General features: G+C 39.7%; 1 protein-coding gene across 1 annotated transcript in view; it reads left to right on the top strand.

Moving 5' to 3' along the window:
• The window catches only part of LOC129091092 (protocadherin-15-like), a 129,803-nt gene that overhangs the window by 32,351 nt on the left and 79,146 nt on the right, over positions 1-18,306 (top strand). The window contains exons 9-15 of the mRNA XM_054598555.1: positions 3,690-3,792; positions 5,381-5,493; positions 6,789-6,995; positions 9,397-9,531; positions 12,186-12,335; positions 12,774-12,865; positions 13,988-14,089. Coding sequence (XP_054454530.1) covers positions 3,690-3,792; positions 5,381-5,493; positions 6,789-6,995; positions 9,397-9,531; positions 12,186-12,335; positions 12,774-12,865; positions 13,988-14,089 — 902 coding nt within the window. The remainder of the gene's footprint in view (positions 1-3,689; positions 3,793-5,380; positions 5,494-6,788; positions 6,996-9,396; positions 9,532-12,185; positions 12,336-12,773; positions 12,866-13,987; positions 14,090-18,306) is intronic.

Raw genomic sequence — 18,306 nt, 5'->3', positions numbered from 1 at the left:
ATTCACAATGAGGAGAGAAAACTCACTGCACCCAGCACCCTACCAGCGCTATATGGACACTCAGACGAATACTTAACTTTGAAGCTATCCAACAAGAGTGCTCTGACACACTCTGCTTAAATTAACCCCAATATAATGAATGTAGTTAACGCTCAGGGTTTACGTTTGCTCCCCTCAAACTGTTGATGAAGGGAGATAGATTGATTGATGAATGGATGGATGGATAGATTGATATATATAATTTGGAGACGTGATGAGAGATGTGGAAAGGACAGCAGCTCCCCGCTGTTGATGGGATAGACAGAAGATGGCGAGGTGATGTGAGGAGAGGAATGAAATGTGGAGAGAGTCAAGGCACTATTATAGTTTGAGTCCTAATCAGACTGATAAGATATGACAACCTCAGAGCCTTAGAGGCAACACAACTATTCTCTGGCTGTGTCTTTCTCTCTCTCTCTCTCTCTCTCTCTCTCTCTCACACACACACACACACGAAGATGCTGGTCATTTATGCCGAGGAGTTGGCTGTCAGGCCATGTTCACACATGCACTTCAAAACGTTGCTGCCTCTGCAACTCAGAAATTTATAGCTGTGAGGGGAAAATAGATTATTGAACACCACAGTAAACAACTCTCCCAAGACCTGACCAAATTATTCAGTTTGTCATTACGTGGCAAGTGATTGGCTATAAGTTACGTAACGATGAACAAGGCATCAAAGACTACATCAATATATGAAATAACTTTATTTTGCAGCTACTTTCTACAGTGACTGCAACTTTGCAGGACTGCGGTACACCTCATTGTGGAAAATTGCAATTTTTTTATGTGATAGGGGACTGCTGAGTCTCCTTTGCACCACAAATAAATGTATTCCCATGTGCTCCTGTACAGCTCAGTGGTTGACACAAAGCCTCACCTGACCACAAGCAGGGTTTTTCCCTCCTCTATTGATTTCCCCGCCGTTCATGTGATCAGCCACCTGCCTGCACAGCTGCTGCTCATTTGCTCATTAGTTCCACAATATATATAAGAGGCAGTTTACCCACACACGTTTTCCAGGTGACTGCTTAGTTGTTGTTGTAGTGTCTGAGACTTATTCATGTCTGGTTCATACCTGTTGCAGCTGTTCTGCCTGCTGATTCTACCTGCCTTCATGTTTCTGTTATTAAGCCTTTAAAGCCTAGGGAGTAAACAATCTTTTAACATTACCTGCCCAGCTTGTGAGTTGCTGGGCGTCTTCATGTTGGGCATGCATCATGAAGTGGGTTAAGTTTTTATCAAGCTCTTATTTAGTTATCTGCTTTTACTTAACTTAAAGTGGGTAATTGTGGGTAACTTATCTCACACAGTTCACAAACTCGTGTTGGTAACCCCTGTTTGTCAAAGTCAGCATTTGTAAATGACAGAGGCAGTGTTAAATAAAAAAAAACAAAAAGAGAACAATGGCGGATCAAGACCTTGCATCAACCTGCAGCACTCTCTCGGTGCTCATCCGATTACTGGCGTGACCGCCGTGACCAGAGAGATCACAGCCAACGCTCTGTCTGCACTCCACGTCTCTTCTCCCCGTCCCTCTGTCTGTGCGACTGTAGACCGTACCACAAAGTCCTGATTGCTCTCTCTCTCTCTCTCTCTCTAAACGGTAGTGTTTGAGGCTGATCTCTCTCTGCGCATTATGCAACCCGTCTGTTGCTTCAAACCTTAGCGTGGTTGAATCCGACAACGCAATGCAAAAATGCAACAGTGGCTCTGGTTTGGCTCGTCTACATGATATGACCCGAGAAGTACTCAGCCAGACATTTCTTATTTCTGATGATGCACAGAACATGCTGCAACACATGTCTTTGTCTTTTTTTATGCTAGAGTAGGCCTCTTGTTGTTTTCATGTTATTTGTCTTTAAATAAAAACACTTTCCAAAAGATTTTGTACGTTTTATGCCTGTTTGTAATCCAGAGGCGTTCAATGAACAACAAAAAAACAACAAGTATCCGAATCCCGAAGTTGAAATATCTTAATAGTTGCATATTCGGGTCCAGCCCCGATAGCAGGTCAGCAAAGGAGGGAGGTCAAAGTCTGGAGAATTTGCCTTTTTTGAGGAAACGCTGAAAGTAAATGTATTGAATCTGAGTTTGTTGCGTACCAGTACTTGAAACATTTAACAATTTAAAGGAATTCTTGAAAATAGAATAACTGTCAGCGTTGGTCTAAAAACACAGACAATGTCAATGATGTGAATTATTTACAGTATTTGGCACCATATCGGTGCCCTTAATTGTTAGGGATGATGACACTGGTTGGGACTGTTTAATGTCATGAAACAAATCTTTTCATTTTAAAGAATTGAAATCCTGGCACCTTACATTTAACACAGGATCGCTCTTTCACTTCTCACTGTCACTTATGACGCTTTGTATTCTTCTATCGTGGAGTAGTGTGTTTGGTGATTGTCATTGTTGATAACACACATTTAAAGTACCTCAGTGTTCTCACTGACCTGGCTCACTCTCCTCCTTTCGTCTTTGCTGCGTTTACATCTCCCTCAGCTCCCTGTTTACCCTCAACTCCTGGCAGTTTCACCTCCCATCCATATATTTACACCCTCTTTTACTCCACTTCATTACTCCCCATAACTTCTTCCATGTTCCCCTCCTCCCCTCCTCTCAGTGACAGTCAAGGATATATAGCTCCACGATGGCTTGTAGATTTTAAGTGCTGCACGACAGGTGCGGTGGTAAAGTATTGTATCATAGTAGGTGTATTAGCGCACATGTGTGTGTGTGTGTGTGTGTGTGTGTGTGTGTGTGTGTGTGTGTGTGTGTGTGTGTGTGTGTGTGTGTGTGTTTGGATGTGTGCTGGTGCATTCATGCACATTTGGGAATATGTGCAGTCTTGTCGGCGTGCTTGGCTTGACATTTTATAGCTTTAGTGATTGTAGATTGTATCCTATGTTTCCCCCAGTGGGGGTTCTTTGTATTACCCACACCTCAGCATATTACACTATTATAAGTCAACATTATAGCCTGGCCACACTTGCATACAGATAAGGATCTGACTGCAGACTCATACAGTATTTGTATGTGTACAGAGCAGTGCAATGCATAGAACAATATCAATTCGTCCTAATTATTATGTGTAATGATGTAATTTTACTGAATGTGAAAGAAAATTCTCGTGTGGGCGTACACATGCATCTTTTGCTCCATATGTGATTTTATATGTACCACAGAGTGCTTTTGCCAACAATTGATCCTCCCATGCCTCCTCTTTAACTCTGTCTTGCTTTGCTGGCATGCTCAGAGCTTGCGGTTACATAAATAAATAGCTTAGGTAACGCTTTTCTTATTACCTTAGAACAACTGAGTGAGACCGACTGCCAAGAAATATATATTTTTAATATCATTCCCCAGTTATTTCACTGTTGCTTGAAGCAGTATCTGTTTTAAATTAAAACTGGCAATGTTGGTGAAAAGTTGAACATGTTCCACAAGTTCAAGCTTGCTTTTAAAAATGAAACTCCACAATGTATAGGCAATGTTGTTACCCGGCCATGGTGCAAGTTCTCAATTACTCTATCCTGTTTTTGCTAGTTACGATGTTTTTTCATACTTATTTATCTCTTATACTTCTAAGTGATGACTGTGGTCTTCAACTTTAATGCCCTCTTTGGTTTTGTTTCCAGAATAAGGTGAATCCCGTCAATGTGACTCCAGCCATTCATGCTGTGGACCAGGACAGAAACATACAACCTCCCTCTGAAAGGCCAGGGATTCTGTACTCCTTCCTCATTGGTAGGTTTACATTGTGTTGGCTTCAGATTGGTTGTCACTAGTATTGGGCAATAAGGCAACAAGTATGGCCAGACAATATACATTTCGTTGCCATCAACAGATGTATACCACTGTAGGCTACAGTGTTGCAAATCAATGAGCAAGATTTCAAGATGGTAATATTGGATATTTGTATTTTATGTGCAAAAACGTAAAAAGTATTTCATTTGTTGTATTGGCTCAAAACAGATATTAACATTGACAGTTTATCAGTTGATTTCACCAAAAAGTATATTTTATTGCTGTATAAACTTACATATACCCTAATAGATTTTCATATAGCTGGCACAGAAACATAGAATGTTATTTGATTGTTTTGAAGCAAAAGAAACAAATGCAGAATCACAAATGTTGTCCCTAAATGGCCACAAAAAAAAGAAGACATTATTTAATAGAAGATTTACCAACAGCAAAATAACTCTGTAATTCAGAGTGACACAGCACACCACATTCATTCACATGGGGCTTCACAAAACCGAATCTCGTCAATGAAGATCTGTGGTCTTAGGGCTCCTTAAGCTCGGGGCCTAATTGTTAATTGTAAGAAAAAGATTGTAAGGTTTTTGTGGAAGGCGCTTTGATGTTAAGATGCAGGATTAGTTGAGAGGAGTATTACTGTCGGTGAAGTAATTGATTACAGAATGATGATAGCCAGTTTACAAAGGATAAGAGGTTTCCAATAACACAGCGTAAATTCGATTTTGAAATTGTAAAATGCGGAGCTGAAAAAACTTTGAGTTTTACTCTTGAGGATCTGCATAGGTTCTAAAAATGTACCGACATGACTTGATAAGATAGATAAGATAATCTTTATTAAAAATTTGACACTGAGTTGATGACATATTCCAGACTCCTCCTTGAATATAACCTTTCCTAGAAAGGATTATGAGAGACAGTGTCACAAACGGCAAAAAAACTCTTATAACTCTAAATGTCCTCCAAGATCTGTAATGTAAAAATAAAAACATGAATTAATAGCAGTTGAAGGTCAGTTGAAAAAGCTTAAATGTTCAAAGATGATTTTAGTTCTTTAGTCTTCATCAGACAAAAATCAAAACAATATTTGGCAGTGCTCTTTACAACAAAATTCTTTCAAAGAACACACTGTCGCGAAGTTTCTTGATTTTTGGACAAAGGAGCATACCTTAAGAAGAAGATAGTCACTCACACAAACTTCCGTAACCACAGATATCGGGGAAATCATGCTGCCTTGTGCACATGTTCTTTTGATGCTGCTCATCTCTCCAAAACCTGATTTCCCCACTGAGTAATGCAGCATTCTAAAGCGGCTTATATGTATGTGTCTACGTGTGTTAGTGCATTCCCACCTGTGGAGAGCAGAGATGAGAAAACTGGGAGCACTAGCCATCCCGCTCTCCCCTCCCCCTCTTCCCTGTATCTTTTATACTCCCCCTAAACACCCACCAGGCAAACATATATTGATTCTTTAACCAATTACTGATGTCTCTCCCAGTTCCATACACACACTATTCCGTGTTTGTATATTCTGTTTTTTTGCTCAGTTCTTATTGTTTGTTCTCTCTCTCAGGCAAACCAGAGTCCTATGCAGAATATTTCAGCTTGAACGGTACCACAGCGGAGCTCCTGCTACTAAAGCCCATCAATAGACAACTCTGCCGCAGATTTGATCTGGTTATCAAGGTGAGAAACACTGGGGCTGCAAAAAGGGGAGGCTTAACTTGATTTTCGCCCAGCATGTTTCTTATTGAAACAGCACCATCCCCCCTCAATGTGCAGTGCTTTTTTTTATTGCACTTAAGCCCCCAATATACATCAAGCTGTTGATCAGCAAATCTGTAATCTTAGATGAAGACCAGCTGCTCCTCCTCAGTTTATTTATTAGGTGTGCCTTGGATTCTGTCAATTAAAAATGGTTATATATTAAGAGCCAGTAATTGTGAAGCATTAGTACTACCCCACGCTGTGTGAAGGTGTTTTTTGTCTCAATTAGGCTGGTAATAGAATAACACCCACCATGCATACATCAGGTTTGGCTCGACTGAAAGTTAAAATGCAAATTTTCATCCATAGAATGTTTTTTTTTCTGTAGTTAGAGGTATGCATATATGAGTGTAGAGATACTGTTTATAGAATGAGCATTCGGTGTACTTTTGGGATGGTAAAGCTGTTTGATCCCACATGAACTAATGAATGAGGGTAAGAGGAGGAGGAAACTCGAGGGAGCAAGACGGCAACCAGAATGAGATGTAGATGAACGTGGCGAACAGAAATAAGATGCAAACAGAAAAGAAGACGATTAGGAGAGTATGGTTAAACGAACAGAAAAACACACAGGTACGAAGGCAATCAAGCAGTAGACACACAGGAAAAACACACAGGTACACAGGCAATCACACCGTTGTATAGTCATGTGTTTTAGACTGGCAGATTTCAATCAACTTTAACAGCCGAGTTTGTCCATAAGCCCCATTCCATCAGGAATAACATTACAGAGGGAGGTTGGGAATGAACACTGTGTTCCACAATAATTTAACTCGCCCTTCCGGACGGCATTTCTAACCGTCGGGAAATTACAGGATATGGTTTGTAATAGACTTTCCACACAAGGAGAAAGCCAATAGCCTTCCCAAGGGGGAGTGAGAGAGTTGAAGGGGAGATGTGAGACTAAGAAACTGTGTGAGGTGAATTTGATTCATAACTCAGTCTGATCATTATACATAGACGAGGGGTTTCTGGCTCAACCTTGTCTCATTCCAAGGTGCAGGGAGAAGGGAAGAAGTCTGAATGATCAAATCACTTGTAGTACATAGAACACCTTTTTTGTTAACACATTTCGGCTTGTGGCCTTCCTCAGGTTCATCATTAAAATAAAAAGATTAAAACTTAGAAAAATAGTATAGGTATAAAGCAGAAAATGTGCCTGAAGGTGAAGCATTGCAGCCAAAATGAACAAGTATTTTCTTGTTCCCCTTTAGGCAGAGCAGGACAATGGCCACCCATTGCCAGCTTTTGCCAACCTCCAAATCGAAGTTCTGGATGAAAACAACCAAGCACCCTACTTCCTGGAGGCCAGTTACCATGGCTACGTTAGTGAAGCATCACCAGTGGGAACCACCATAGCGACCACTGCCAGCCTGTCTGCACCGCTGGCCATCATTGCTCTGGATAATGATGTGGAGGAGGTGAGGATAAAAGCATTAAGAGCTGTCAGTGACTAAAAACATCAAAAGCATATTAATACTCATTTTTGACAAATAAAATAATCAGAATTAGCATAAAGAATAATGCTTTGTAAACACACGAAACAATGCAGAATTTTCTTTTGCAAAATGTTATGTAACATTGTTTATCGCTTTAATATATGCACATGTAGCAAAATAACCTTTTTGCAAATAAATGCATTGAATTTTAATGTTTATGAACCGAACAGATTAAAATGTATTCTTATGATGTTGTAGCTACATACCTGTGAGGAGTCACTTATATGATTTGTTGCACCTACTTCCTTTGTAGCTGACATCCAAAGAGATGCCTGTAGGTATCAGCCGAAGTTGTTCTTTCTACCTTTACTTCCTTTTGCTGAGTTCTCTGGTCGATGTTAACAAGGGCTGTGCCTTAGATAACAAAAAGTAGTATAAATTGATTTGCTCTTAATTTTAATGCCTGTTTCCCAATGTTTCATGGCAACTTGTTAATAATTCTGTTTAGTTTGCATTCAAGACGTGCTGTGTAACAATTTGCCAGACGGAAATCTACCATTCTATCAGCCCCCAGGTTATGGTTGATACGTCTGCTGAATACTTTCTTCTTGCATGGCACATATGCCGTCAACGGTGATAATACTGCCAGATATACTCCTCAAATTTTTGGAAAAGATGGCTCCTTGATTTTTGGAATGATGTAATCGAAAGACTTCCTATTTCTAACAGGCATCATGTCGAGTTTGCCAGCTAGAATAAAAAGGAAACTGGCTGTTAGACTGGCATCATAAAATAAACAGCTCATGTTGGAGCAGACAAACATGCTGTTTATTCCATTCCTTCAGCTTTTGCTCTTTTGTTTTTGTTTTTGTAAAGTAAAATACATAGATACATATATGAATCAAAACACCCAACCCTCTAAACTCTTAAGGCGTGGTGTTTGAGCATTACTACAGCACCGTGGCCGTCGCTTTAACATTTGGAAAAAAGGTCTGCCATTCCTTGTTACGATTGCAAAGCTATGATTGGACAATTGATGTTTGGAGGCGGGGTTTAGCCAATGTTCATTTGTTATGGTATACTGTACTGGTATATCCTCATACACTTAGGAGCTTTCCTCAAAGTCTAACTCGTTAACATAGGTAAACGAGCCAGTTCCTGTCTCCAACACAATTTAATCACCATGAAACAAAACCTACAGCATGGTGACAGTGTTCGAGCAGCAGGACCTCCTGGAAGGGTCCAACCATTGAGGCGTCCATTTCAGCCCTTCGTTGTGTCTCTACTGAATCTCTACTTTGCGCCTTGCTTGCAGTGTGTGGAGTGCCCCATCTAATGTCCCTGTGAATCTGCATGTAAAACCATTTCCCTCTTAAATTGCTTCTCAGTGATAATGTAAGAATTTACAGTGCTGCAACATTGTTATCGCTGCTGCTCTCCCAAGAGCTTAGTTTGTTTAAGATGAAGCATAGGCGTTTTGACAAAAACAAGCTTTGGTTCGTTGCGTTCTAAAAGACCCCCACAGCACACAGCAGGGGATGAGCTTAGTGGGGATAATGTGTGTGTTCCAGAGTGTTCCCGGGACTCTGTGTGTGTTTGTGTGTGTTTGTGCTGATTGATATACATTGAGTTATTTTAAATATTGCTAACCCCGGTCTTTCCTCCAGCATTAAGTACCAACAATGATGATTAGTCCTAATTGCTTTTATGTGCCATCCGTACATTTTATTTATGTGTGTGCATACGTCTGTGTGTGTGTGTGTGTGTGTTTATTTATGACTCAATATCCACATCGACAATATTATCAGCCCCCCTACCCTGCTGAGCCAGCCTTATCTGGAATGGGAGGTCACACACACACACATACACACATATATACACACATATATATATATATATATATATATATATATACATACAGCATACACATACATAGGAGGTGACTGTGTGGGTTATGTCAGAGGAGGACTTGGACGAGGATTGCCTCTCCATCACCCTCATTTCATTCACCCTCTCCTGTCTAAGCACTTTTTCTCAGCTGATTTGCATATGGAAACATTTCATTTTTTTCTGTTTCTCCGCTTTTCCTTTAATTTGTAAAATAAAATAATTTTCTCAAAGAGAGAGAGATAATACTTATTTCCTAAAATTTGTTTCCCTTTTGTTATGTGCTCTTTCCATTATTCACTGTATATTCATCAAGCGTATACATGTCAGTGTATTCTTTAATTATACCAATTAAGGTGCTTTGCAGCCATCATCACTGTGGTTGTACTGGGCAGCTGTCAGGTGTAAATGTGTTAAGCTTTATGTGTACAAACAAACATGTAATGACTTTAATGTCTACTCTGTTCCCCTCAACATCTTTCTTTCTCTCCAACAGTCCAGGGACCCTCAACTCCAGTTCTCATTGGACAGCTACGCTAATGTTTTCTCTGTGTCTGCTACTGGAATCAGACGATATCTCACCCTGGTGCAGTCGCTGGACAGAGAGACACAGGACTCCTACGCATTCACGGTACTCCGGAGCCTTTGCATTAGTTAGCATTATATACAATATGTATGCGGGTGAGAAAGAGAGAGAGAGAAGCGTCTAAATGCATTTGAATAAAATAACTCACCTCAATTCAGAGACCCCCTGATTAAAAAAAACAAAGTGGTGGTCTTGAAAAAAAGACTCTTATCTTGTGAAGAGGTGCAAACAGGAGGCAAAATATGAGGAGAGAGGAGAGGAATGTGTAGGCATGTGCACCTGTAGCTCCAAACAGTCAGTAATGTTTCAAGCCTAATTTACCCCTTTAACCAGTTCGGAGAGAGGATTGAGAAACAGTGAGGGGAAGATACATTGCAGGGGATTGCGGGAGAGTGAACAAGAGAAAACACTCTTTTAAGAGAGCAGGAAGTTACAAACAAATCAACCAGCGACATAGATGGAGGGGGAGGGGAAAATGGGAAGCATAATGAATGAAAGATATAAGAAGAAAAGATAAAAGATAAAGATGGCAAGATGTGTGCATTACACTCATGTCTTTTCCAAAAACAGAAACGATTATGGGTTTAATTTTGCAATTAGCTCTGCTTCTATACATTTGTTGAGGAAGACTAGCAGGGTTTTCACGAGTGCTAGTTTTCTCAATAGCTCAGTGCAGAAATAGGTGTAGAAGACAAGGCTTATCACAGTGGTTGCTGTCCCTCTGTGTTTACCTCTTTCCATCAGTTTCTGTCAGCCACTCTTATGTTCTTTATGGTTGAGTTGTTCTGGTCCACTTTGGCCTTTTTTCCCTCCTTTCTTTTGCTGTTTTTCTGCCCTACAACCACAATCATTTTCTCTCTATAAATTCTTATTTCAGTGCAATCTAACTCAGCAGCTGGTTTTAGGGCACTGTGAGGCTGCCTGTCGCCAAACACAGAGTAATAAATACTCTAGCAAATATTGTACTTTTTACTCCACTACATTTATTTGATAACTTTAATTACTATTTACTTTGCATAAGGCAGGTCGAAAAAACTAAATATAATCAACAAATACATACAATACATGATGATGATGTATTATTATATGTTAATAAGATAATATGGTACAAGGTAGGTCGCCTTATGTGAAGTCATTAAAATGAACCCCACTGCAACATTAAAATAATAAACACATTAATTCATCACTTATTATAACACAATAATGTAATATACATTCATCTGAAAGGGGAAATTCTGCATCATGAGTACATTTACTTTTACTACTTTCAGTTTAATTTGATGAAACTAGTTTTTTGTAATGCAGGACTTTCGCTTGTAACAGAATATTTCCACACAGTGGTATTGCTACTTTTATTTCCCCCACTATCTGGGTGTTCCTGGTTCAGCCTGTTCAGTGCTGTCAGTGTGTGTCGGAGAGCAGCTCATTGTATGAGTTTAAGCATCCTTGTGTATGCATGCATCTATTTGGAACTTAAGATGGGAAAAGCAGAAAGCCTGGTGTATTGATTTAAAGGCAGAGGTGTACAGTAATCAGCATGAAAGCCTTGTAGGAGAAATTAAACTCGAGGAGGAGGAGGGAGAGAGAGAGAGAGCTGTGAGACAGCTTCTTGGCAGATGAGTTTGCGCCAGAGAAGATTGCTATCAGTGAAGAAGCTTCTGTCGCGTCTGCTGATATTCACTTTGATATGAATAATGGATTGACTATTTACATGGACACATTTCATTTGTTTGTTTTAAATGTGTGCGTGCTGAATAAATGACAGAAGAGACCAAGATCATGACAAAAGCCCTGTCAGGAAATATTTTATTTTATTTTTCATTTCATTCTAAAGCTTAATTGGCAACTAAGTTCTCAGACTGCCTTCCTTACTTTGAGTGTTTGAATTTTTATCTTTCTATTACTGATTATTTGCAACATTTCAGAAAGTGCCAAATTGCATAGTGGATGTTTGCTTTTATTGTGCATATCTAAAAGCTAAAATTACAACTGATTTAAAATTGACAGGGAGTATCATGACATTTTACAAGATGAATAAGTTTTGCATACATGAATAGTTCAATATTTTGGGAAATGTGCTTGAACGCTTGGGGCTCTCATGTTTGTACGCTAAATAATAAGCTTGAGCAAGCGGGTAGTTAGCTTAGCTTAGCATGAAGACAAGAAAGTGAACGAGCTTATTTGCCAAATTGTTGAATATATTAATTTGAAACTATATATAATACCAAGAAATATACACAACAGGAAAGTATTTTAGGTTTCATTTAATGCACATTGACATTATGATTAATTGCACACAAATGTTTGTTCATTGTTTGTGTGTTTGATACATATGTAACGCAGCCTTTACTTTACTCATAAAGGCAGTGGGGAACAGAAATCATTGAGAGGAAATTGTGAAGGTGAAATAAGATAAAGGGGAGAGACAGACAGCACAGATAAAAGTCTCAAGAGTTTTCAGTTGCACCCACAAACATAAACTCAAAACAGGGAAATAACACTGAACAGCTCTACCTCAAAAGAAAACAAGGAAACAAACGCACACTATCAAGATGTCAAGGGGACATATTGAGTACACAGTCCGCCCACCCCAGGATTTTCAAAAGGTAGCTTTTTGTAGCTCAGCTGAATGAAACATTTTCTCATAGAAAGTACATTTTATTTATTTGCTCATTGTCTTCTTTTCTGTGTCTCTCCAGCTTTTAGCATCAGACGGAGTTCAGCAGAGCATTCCGGTTACCGTGGCAATAACAGTGTTGGATGCTAACGACAACACCCCTACTTTTGCTAATGTCTCTTATAATGTCAACCTGTTTACTGATATGATGCCTGAAGAAACTGTGTTACAGGTACGCACTGCGAAACACACACTATGTATTAATTACAGTTTTGATGTGTGTAGTAGTGGGAGGCTGGCGTAGTGGAGAGCAAGGTAGTTCTCCAATCAGAGGGTCGGTGGTTCGATACCCGGCTTCGGCAGTCGATGTGTCCTTGGGCAAGACACTTAACCCCAAGTTGCTCCTGAAGGCTTGCCATCGGTGTGGACTGGATGATGAATGTTAGTTAGAGTCTGATGGTGGCACCTTGCATGGTAGCCTGTCATCAGTGTGTGAATGGGTGAATGATATGTAATATACTACTGACTGTAAGTCGCTTTGGATAAAAGCGTCTGCTAAATGACTGTAATGTAATGTAATGTAGTATTTGCAAGATGCTTATTACACTTCATATGGATTGGTGAGTGTTTAGATAAATGTCACGTTTGTGTGTTTGTGTATCTCACCCAGCTGGCAGCAGTCGACTCTGATGCAGGTCCCAATGGTCAGGTCACCTACCGGATCTTAGCTGGTGACCAGGGACATTTTCTTATTGGCAAAAGGTAAATATATCACATCATTGTAATATTATTGAAATGTTTATTTCAGATCGATACCACTTACGTTTGTAATCTAAATATGAAACTACCACCAGGAGCCACTAAGCTTAGCTTAACATCAAGACTGAAAACAGGTGGAATCTGCTAGCCTTGCTCTGTCCAAAGCTAAGAAAAAGACACCTACCAGCACCTCTGAAGGCTTGTCTACTTAGGAGGAGTTTCAGATGCATTCTTCTTTCATCCTTCTCATGCGCAACTGGCAGAACGGAAAAGCTTCTAATAATAAATACAGGCTTGGTAACAGCTCACATTTAACGCTCCCTAACCTGGAGCGTAGTTTTACGCTTCAAGTCCATTTTCTTCTGTTTTAAGCTCACAGAGTCTGAGCACTGCCAAAACAAGTATGATCTTCACTCAGGGGGAAATTAACAAATGGATTGTGCGGCTTTAGCAGCCACTAAACCTATGCAAACAGGACAAAAAAAAACTGTGTAATCCTCAAACACCCTCAAAGGGTGAAATGCAGCCCTCACTGTGCCGCTAAGCAAATAGTGTCTCAGTGCTGCTGTCCTATTTGCCCGTTTTTAAATGAGGTTATATGCACGCATTAAGCAAGAAATATTCCCCTTACAAGGCAAATTAGCCTTATTGCAAAATCGGTCAGATTCACAAAGATCAGCGCTCATAGCCACACGCAGTTATAGTGAAATAATTAGTGTCTTCAGTGAGTTGGTGTTAACTGACGCACATTCATAAGGGTGTCCGCTCAAACTCATTAATTTGGGGATGCAGTGACAGGATGAAATGACAGTTTTGGAATGAAAAAATAAATTTATAAAGCTCTTCTAAATTACTTTTTCGAAAAATACATGAGAAAAAATGGAATTTACATAATAATTTATGAATCTGACATTGAGACGGAGTAAATAGTTGTTGCTAATGATTCAATATTCAGCCGCTATACATTCATTTCGAAATCACCTCTCAGTTCTGTGCCTGAATGCATCCTGTGTAGACACTGATGGAGGACACTCGCTGTGTAAAGATTGTGTGAAGTTCATGTACCACCTTCATTTGTGCAATTTAAATGTTCATATTCATATAATGAATGAACTGTTTTCACAGCACTGGGGTTATTACTGTGGCACCACATGTTGAGCTCATTGTTGGGCGGAGCTACGCTTTGACTGTAGAAGGCATGGACAATGGGCCTGTACCTCAGAGAAGGTAAGAGTTTCTCTTTTTCTCCTTCATCAGTCTTTTACTCAAACTGCCTAAAGCTGAGGCTTGAAAGGTCATCAGAACTTTCTCTGCCATTCTCTTCATCTGTTCACCCATTTCAGGTGAGCCGTTTTCATTTTTAGAGATACATCTTGAATTATGGTTTTATATTGGAAGATGGCAAGAAAGAGTCCAAGGAGGAAAATTGTTGAGAGAAATGTTTGAAGGAAAGAATAAAAAGGGAGAAGAGTAAAACAGGATGAAAGGTAATGAATGGTTCCTCAATGCTAGTTACCCTCTTTTGAGCAACGGATTGAAAATCATATGTCTGCATTTTAGAGAAGGGACAATTTTAGCAAATGCAGGCACTTATGATATCTAGAATCAATGCCACACATGGTAAAAGACGGAAAATGTAATTAACTGTGGGCTTGCCACATTCTAAAGGGAAAGAACTGACTTGATAAGGTAACCCCTGCCTCCTGTTTTCCGTCTCCTGCCCGTCATCTCTCCTTCATGGATTAAATCAATAAGAAGCCATAACTTTCAGCAACTCACAAACTCAGGCTATTCCCCAACTTGGGTTATTTCATGGAAAATGCAGCTGCCACCAATATTTTTCAGCTCTGCTTGTATTGATTAGGTTGCAAAGTCTGGCAGAGACCTGTTAAGTTCAGAAATTGTAGTTTTAGCAATTACCGGGCAATATCTCAGAAGAGAAGCAAATCCAGCCATCGAACCGCTCAGCCACTGGAACATGGTCATTCTACTTTGCGTCACAGATTGATGTAGCAGCTGCAGTGGCAGAGTTTGATTCCTTTAGTGTTTTTCACTGCTCCACGCCTCAACATAAGAAACAGAAGAGAACAAGGACATGTGCTAACGCCTTTTGATGCGCAATGTCCCTCCTTTTCATTTTACTCACAGTTTTCTTGTCTTGAAACACCATAGGAAAACAAAAAAAGAAAACATGGGCAATGAAAACAAAAGTCGTATAAACTTAGCCAAGGCACTGCTCCAGCATGAGCAACAGCCTGTTGTTTACTGGTACTCAAAGCACTTTTGGGTGTAGTTCTTCGCTCTAGAATTCACAACAAAAAGGATAAATTAAGACTGCAGTGTCCTTGCAGAAAGGACAAACAAGCCAAGTATTTGCTCCTGAAACAAGAGGCACCAAACAAAAACAACACCAAGTTACAGACACACAGGAATATTTAATAACTATTTGTGTTTTAGGAAATGGCCCCGTACAAAACTGAGGCACAATTGACAATTTGCTTTGCTTTGAGCTGTCCGTGGGCAACTTTAATCAACTCACCTGGTTAAATGTTAGAAAATGGGGAAGCTGTTTTGCAAATGTCAGTGTGTTTATCAGCAGGTACCTCCTCTGTGAGCATTTTTTGAACTCCACACTTAACCTCTCACTGCTCCAGATAAAAGTTTCCATGCCTTAATGTACTTACATTTTAGAGACCTGGGTTGCCAATGTCAAGCTGACCTGAATGAACTGGTGCTGACAAAGGCAGGGTCAGTAAAAGAGTTAGCATTGCACTCCTATAACAGTGTCGGACTCTCAATGGACAGTTTCGGAAAAAAGAAATATTGCTGCAGAACCAGACATATTCTTTCCTTGTCAAAACCTAGCGCCTATACATATTTGTTACCCACAATCCAACTCCACCACCGGCAGTTTGTTTGGAGATTCAGGTATGTTATGCTAGTAATGGCTAATGTAACCTCCAGCCATAAAAGCCATACCTTCAAGTAGAGGTGAGGCGTTTGCTACAGAGGTCTGGTAAACTCAATTCTGACTAACTACATTTTCAAACTTGTACTCAAAAGTCCCTTACCGGTGTCCCCAAATATTTTTTCACACATTCAAGCACTCTAATTTGCTCGCAGTGTAAAGCCTGGCTGTTTGGATCCTTTGCATCAGCCCCGGGACATCTCTAATGGAAACTTATAATTAAACGCTCTGAAACCTCACAGCATTTACAACACTCAAAACTCAAAGCTCCATCAGTTGACTTGTGGGCTGTATTCAGAATTACCCAAACTGAATCAATCTAGTGTGTCTAATAAATCAATCCAGCTTCATGAAGCAGATAGTGGAAGAAGTGCAGAGCAAACATTATTGTCATGGTTTACTTTGACTATATCTGTATAAGATAAGGATCTATCCGTCACAAATGCAATGTATTGCTCTCTCCAACAATGTTTATCAGTCATAAAAACTGAAATTGTCTCCCCTCTCGTACATGGCTCCAGCTGTGTAGTTGCCAAATCAATACAGAATGTGAACCACCGCAGATTGAGGTTGTTCCAGTGATTGGCCAACAGATTGTCCCCAAATTTCCCCAGACCCTCACTTTATCTCAGCTGAAAACATAACCCACATAGCAAATCAATATCCATCTCTGCTACCTGATTTGTTAAAACTATGGGTCAGGACCCAGAATGAGCCGTGTGTCCTCTTCCTGGCGGGCACCAACAAGACATGAGTGACAGGATTTTTAAATGACTTGGGATCTTAGCTTGTGAGTACTACATCTCCATGTTAAGGGGCTGGGACTGTTGAAGAACCCTTGAGATACATGTTTCATTCAGATTAGAAGAGTTTTTCCATGGCCTACATAGGTGCACCCAAGAATACTGAAAAATACATAAGATTTTAGATAAATAGTTAGACAGAGGTTACAATATATAAGCCATTTTGCACTATACCGTAAGAGGAATATCGGAAAATATGTAGGTGGTACAAAGTCATTGTTTCGCATATTGAATGCAAACAATACATATTACTCATGCTACTTACTTGGCCCAGCTCTGTCAAAATCCCGTTAAATAACTCAAACACCCACAGGACACCTGGGTTGAAATAGTAATTTTCGTAGTAACTTGCCTCTGCACTATACTTTTGCTCTGGATTATGCTTTGAGATGCTTGTTTAAGAAAGGAGATGCACTTATGACTTCTGGTGACTAGTAGTTCTCTTGAATACCTATGTTGAATACACTTATTGTAAGTCGCTTTGGATAAAAGCGTCTGCTAAATGACTGTAATGTAATGTAATGTAAAATAGGAAATTAAACTCAATAGTTCAACAAGCAGCCAGCCTATAGTTTGGAAGTACAGTAATACTTACTATTATTGTTTATTATTTCAATTACCATAAACGGCTAGCTTATCACTAGCCATAAAGCCTGCTTTATGCCGTCAGAAATACCAGGGTTCGCACTCTTCTAACCCTAAACAAAAGCAGGTGATTCCTGATTGTTGACTTACCAGTGGCTAACGTGAACAAAACAAAAAAAAGTATAAATAAGACAACTTTGCAGTGACCGAGATATACACTTTCCCTCTTTTGGTAGTGGCTGATTGCATCCCCACACTTCCAACGTAACACCAGTCATTCCACTGAATGCAGAGTTACCAAAAATCTTCCATCAAGCTCCTGTTAAGACGGCGAACAAACTGGATTTAAAATTGTAATGTAATTATTCAATTTAAAATTGCTCTATTTCACTAAAATAAACTGCATTGCGGAAGGGGTTACTAAATAAGACATTATTGCTCAACCCTCGCTCCAACAGATCACACGCTTGGCACTGAAGCCCAAAGACAACACCAACCCCTAATGTTGTAGGAACAAATGACTCATTGCATGTACTTAACCAATGTAATCCAAAATGTCTGTCAACAGATCAATAGTAGTGGTAGTAAAATTAGAAGTAGTGGTAATAATGGTGCCCCTTCCACTACTTGACAGACCATTGCAGTTAAAGCAATCGTGTCAATGGTTTTATTACCAGCAGAAACATTAGGCTACTGCTTTCCAACCAGTCAGTCATTTATTGTGCATTTGTTGTGCAACTTAATGTTTGTATGTACACGTGTGTGGGTTTGTGCTGCACAAGTAGGAACAGTTATGTGTAGTCATGGCTATGAGAGTCTGTCTACATTGGTAGACAAAAGAGTTTTAGGATGTAAAAAGAGGGTAAAAAATAGCTACAGTTGAAACCACGACTGAATAATCTCCGGTCCCTTAGTTGTTTTTCATCAATAATGCCATCCGAATTGTTTTAATAATCTCTGGTGGCTTACATTCTTTCAGCCTTTATCTGTTTATTTATTTATTGTTGTGAGCGTAAACAGATTTTGTGGGCTATTGTTTAGACCCGAGGTTCTCTGGCTTTTTCAGTCGATGATCCAGTTTGAGTGGA

The sequence above is a fragment of the Anoplopoma fimbria genome, chromosome 5 (genome assembly GCF_027596085.1).
Source record: "Anoplopoma fimbria isolate UVic2021 breed Golden Eagle Sablefish chromosome 5, Afim_UVic_2022, whole genome shotgun sequence".
Lineage (NCBI taxonomy): Eukaryota > Metazoa > Chordata > Actinopteri > Perciformes > Anoplopomatidae > Anoplopoma > Anoplopoma fimbria.
This window is presented reverse-complemented; position numbering and strand designations above follow the sequence as displayed.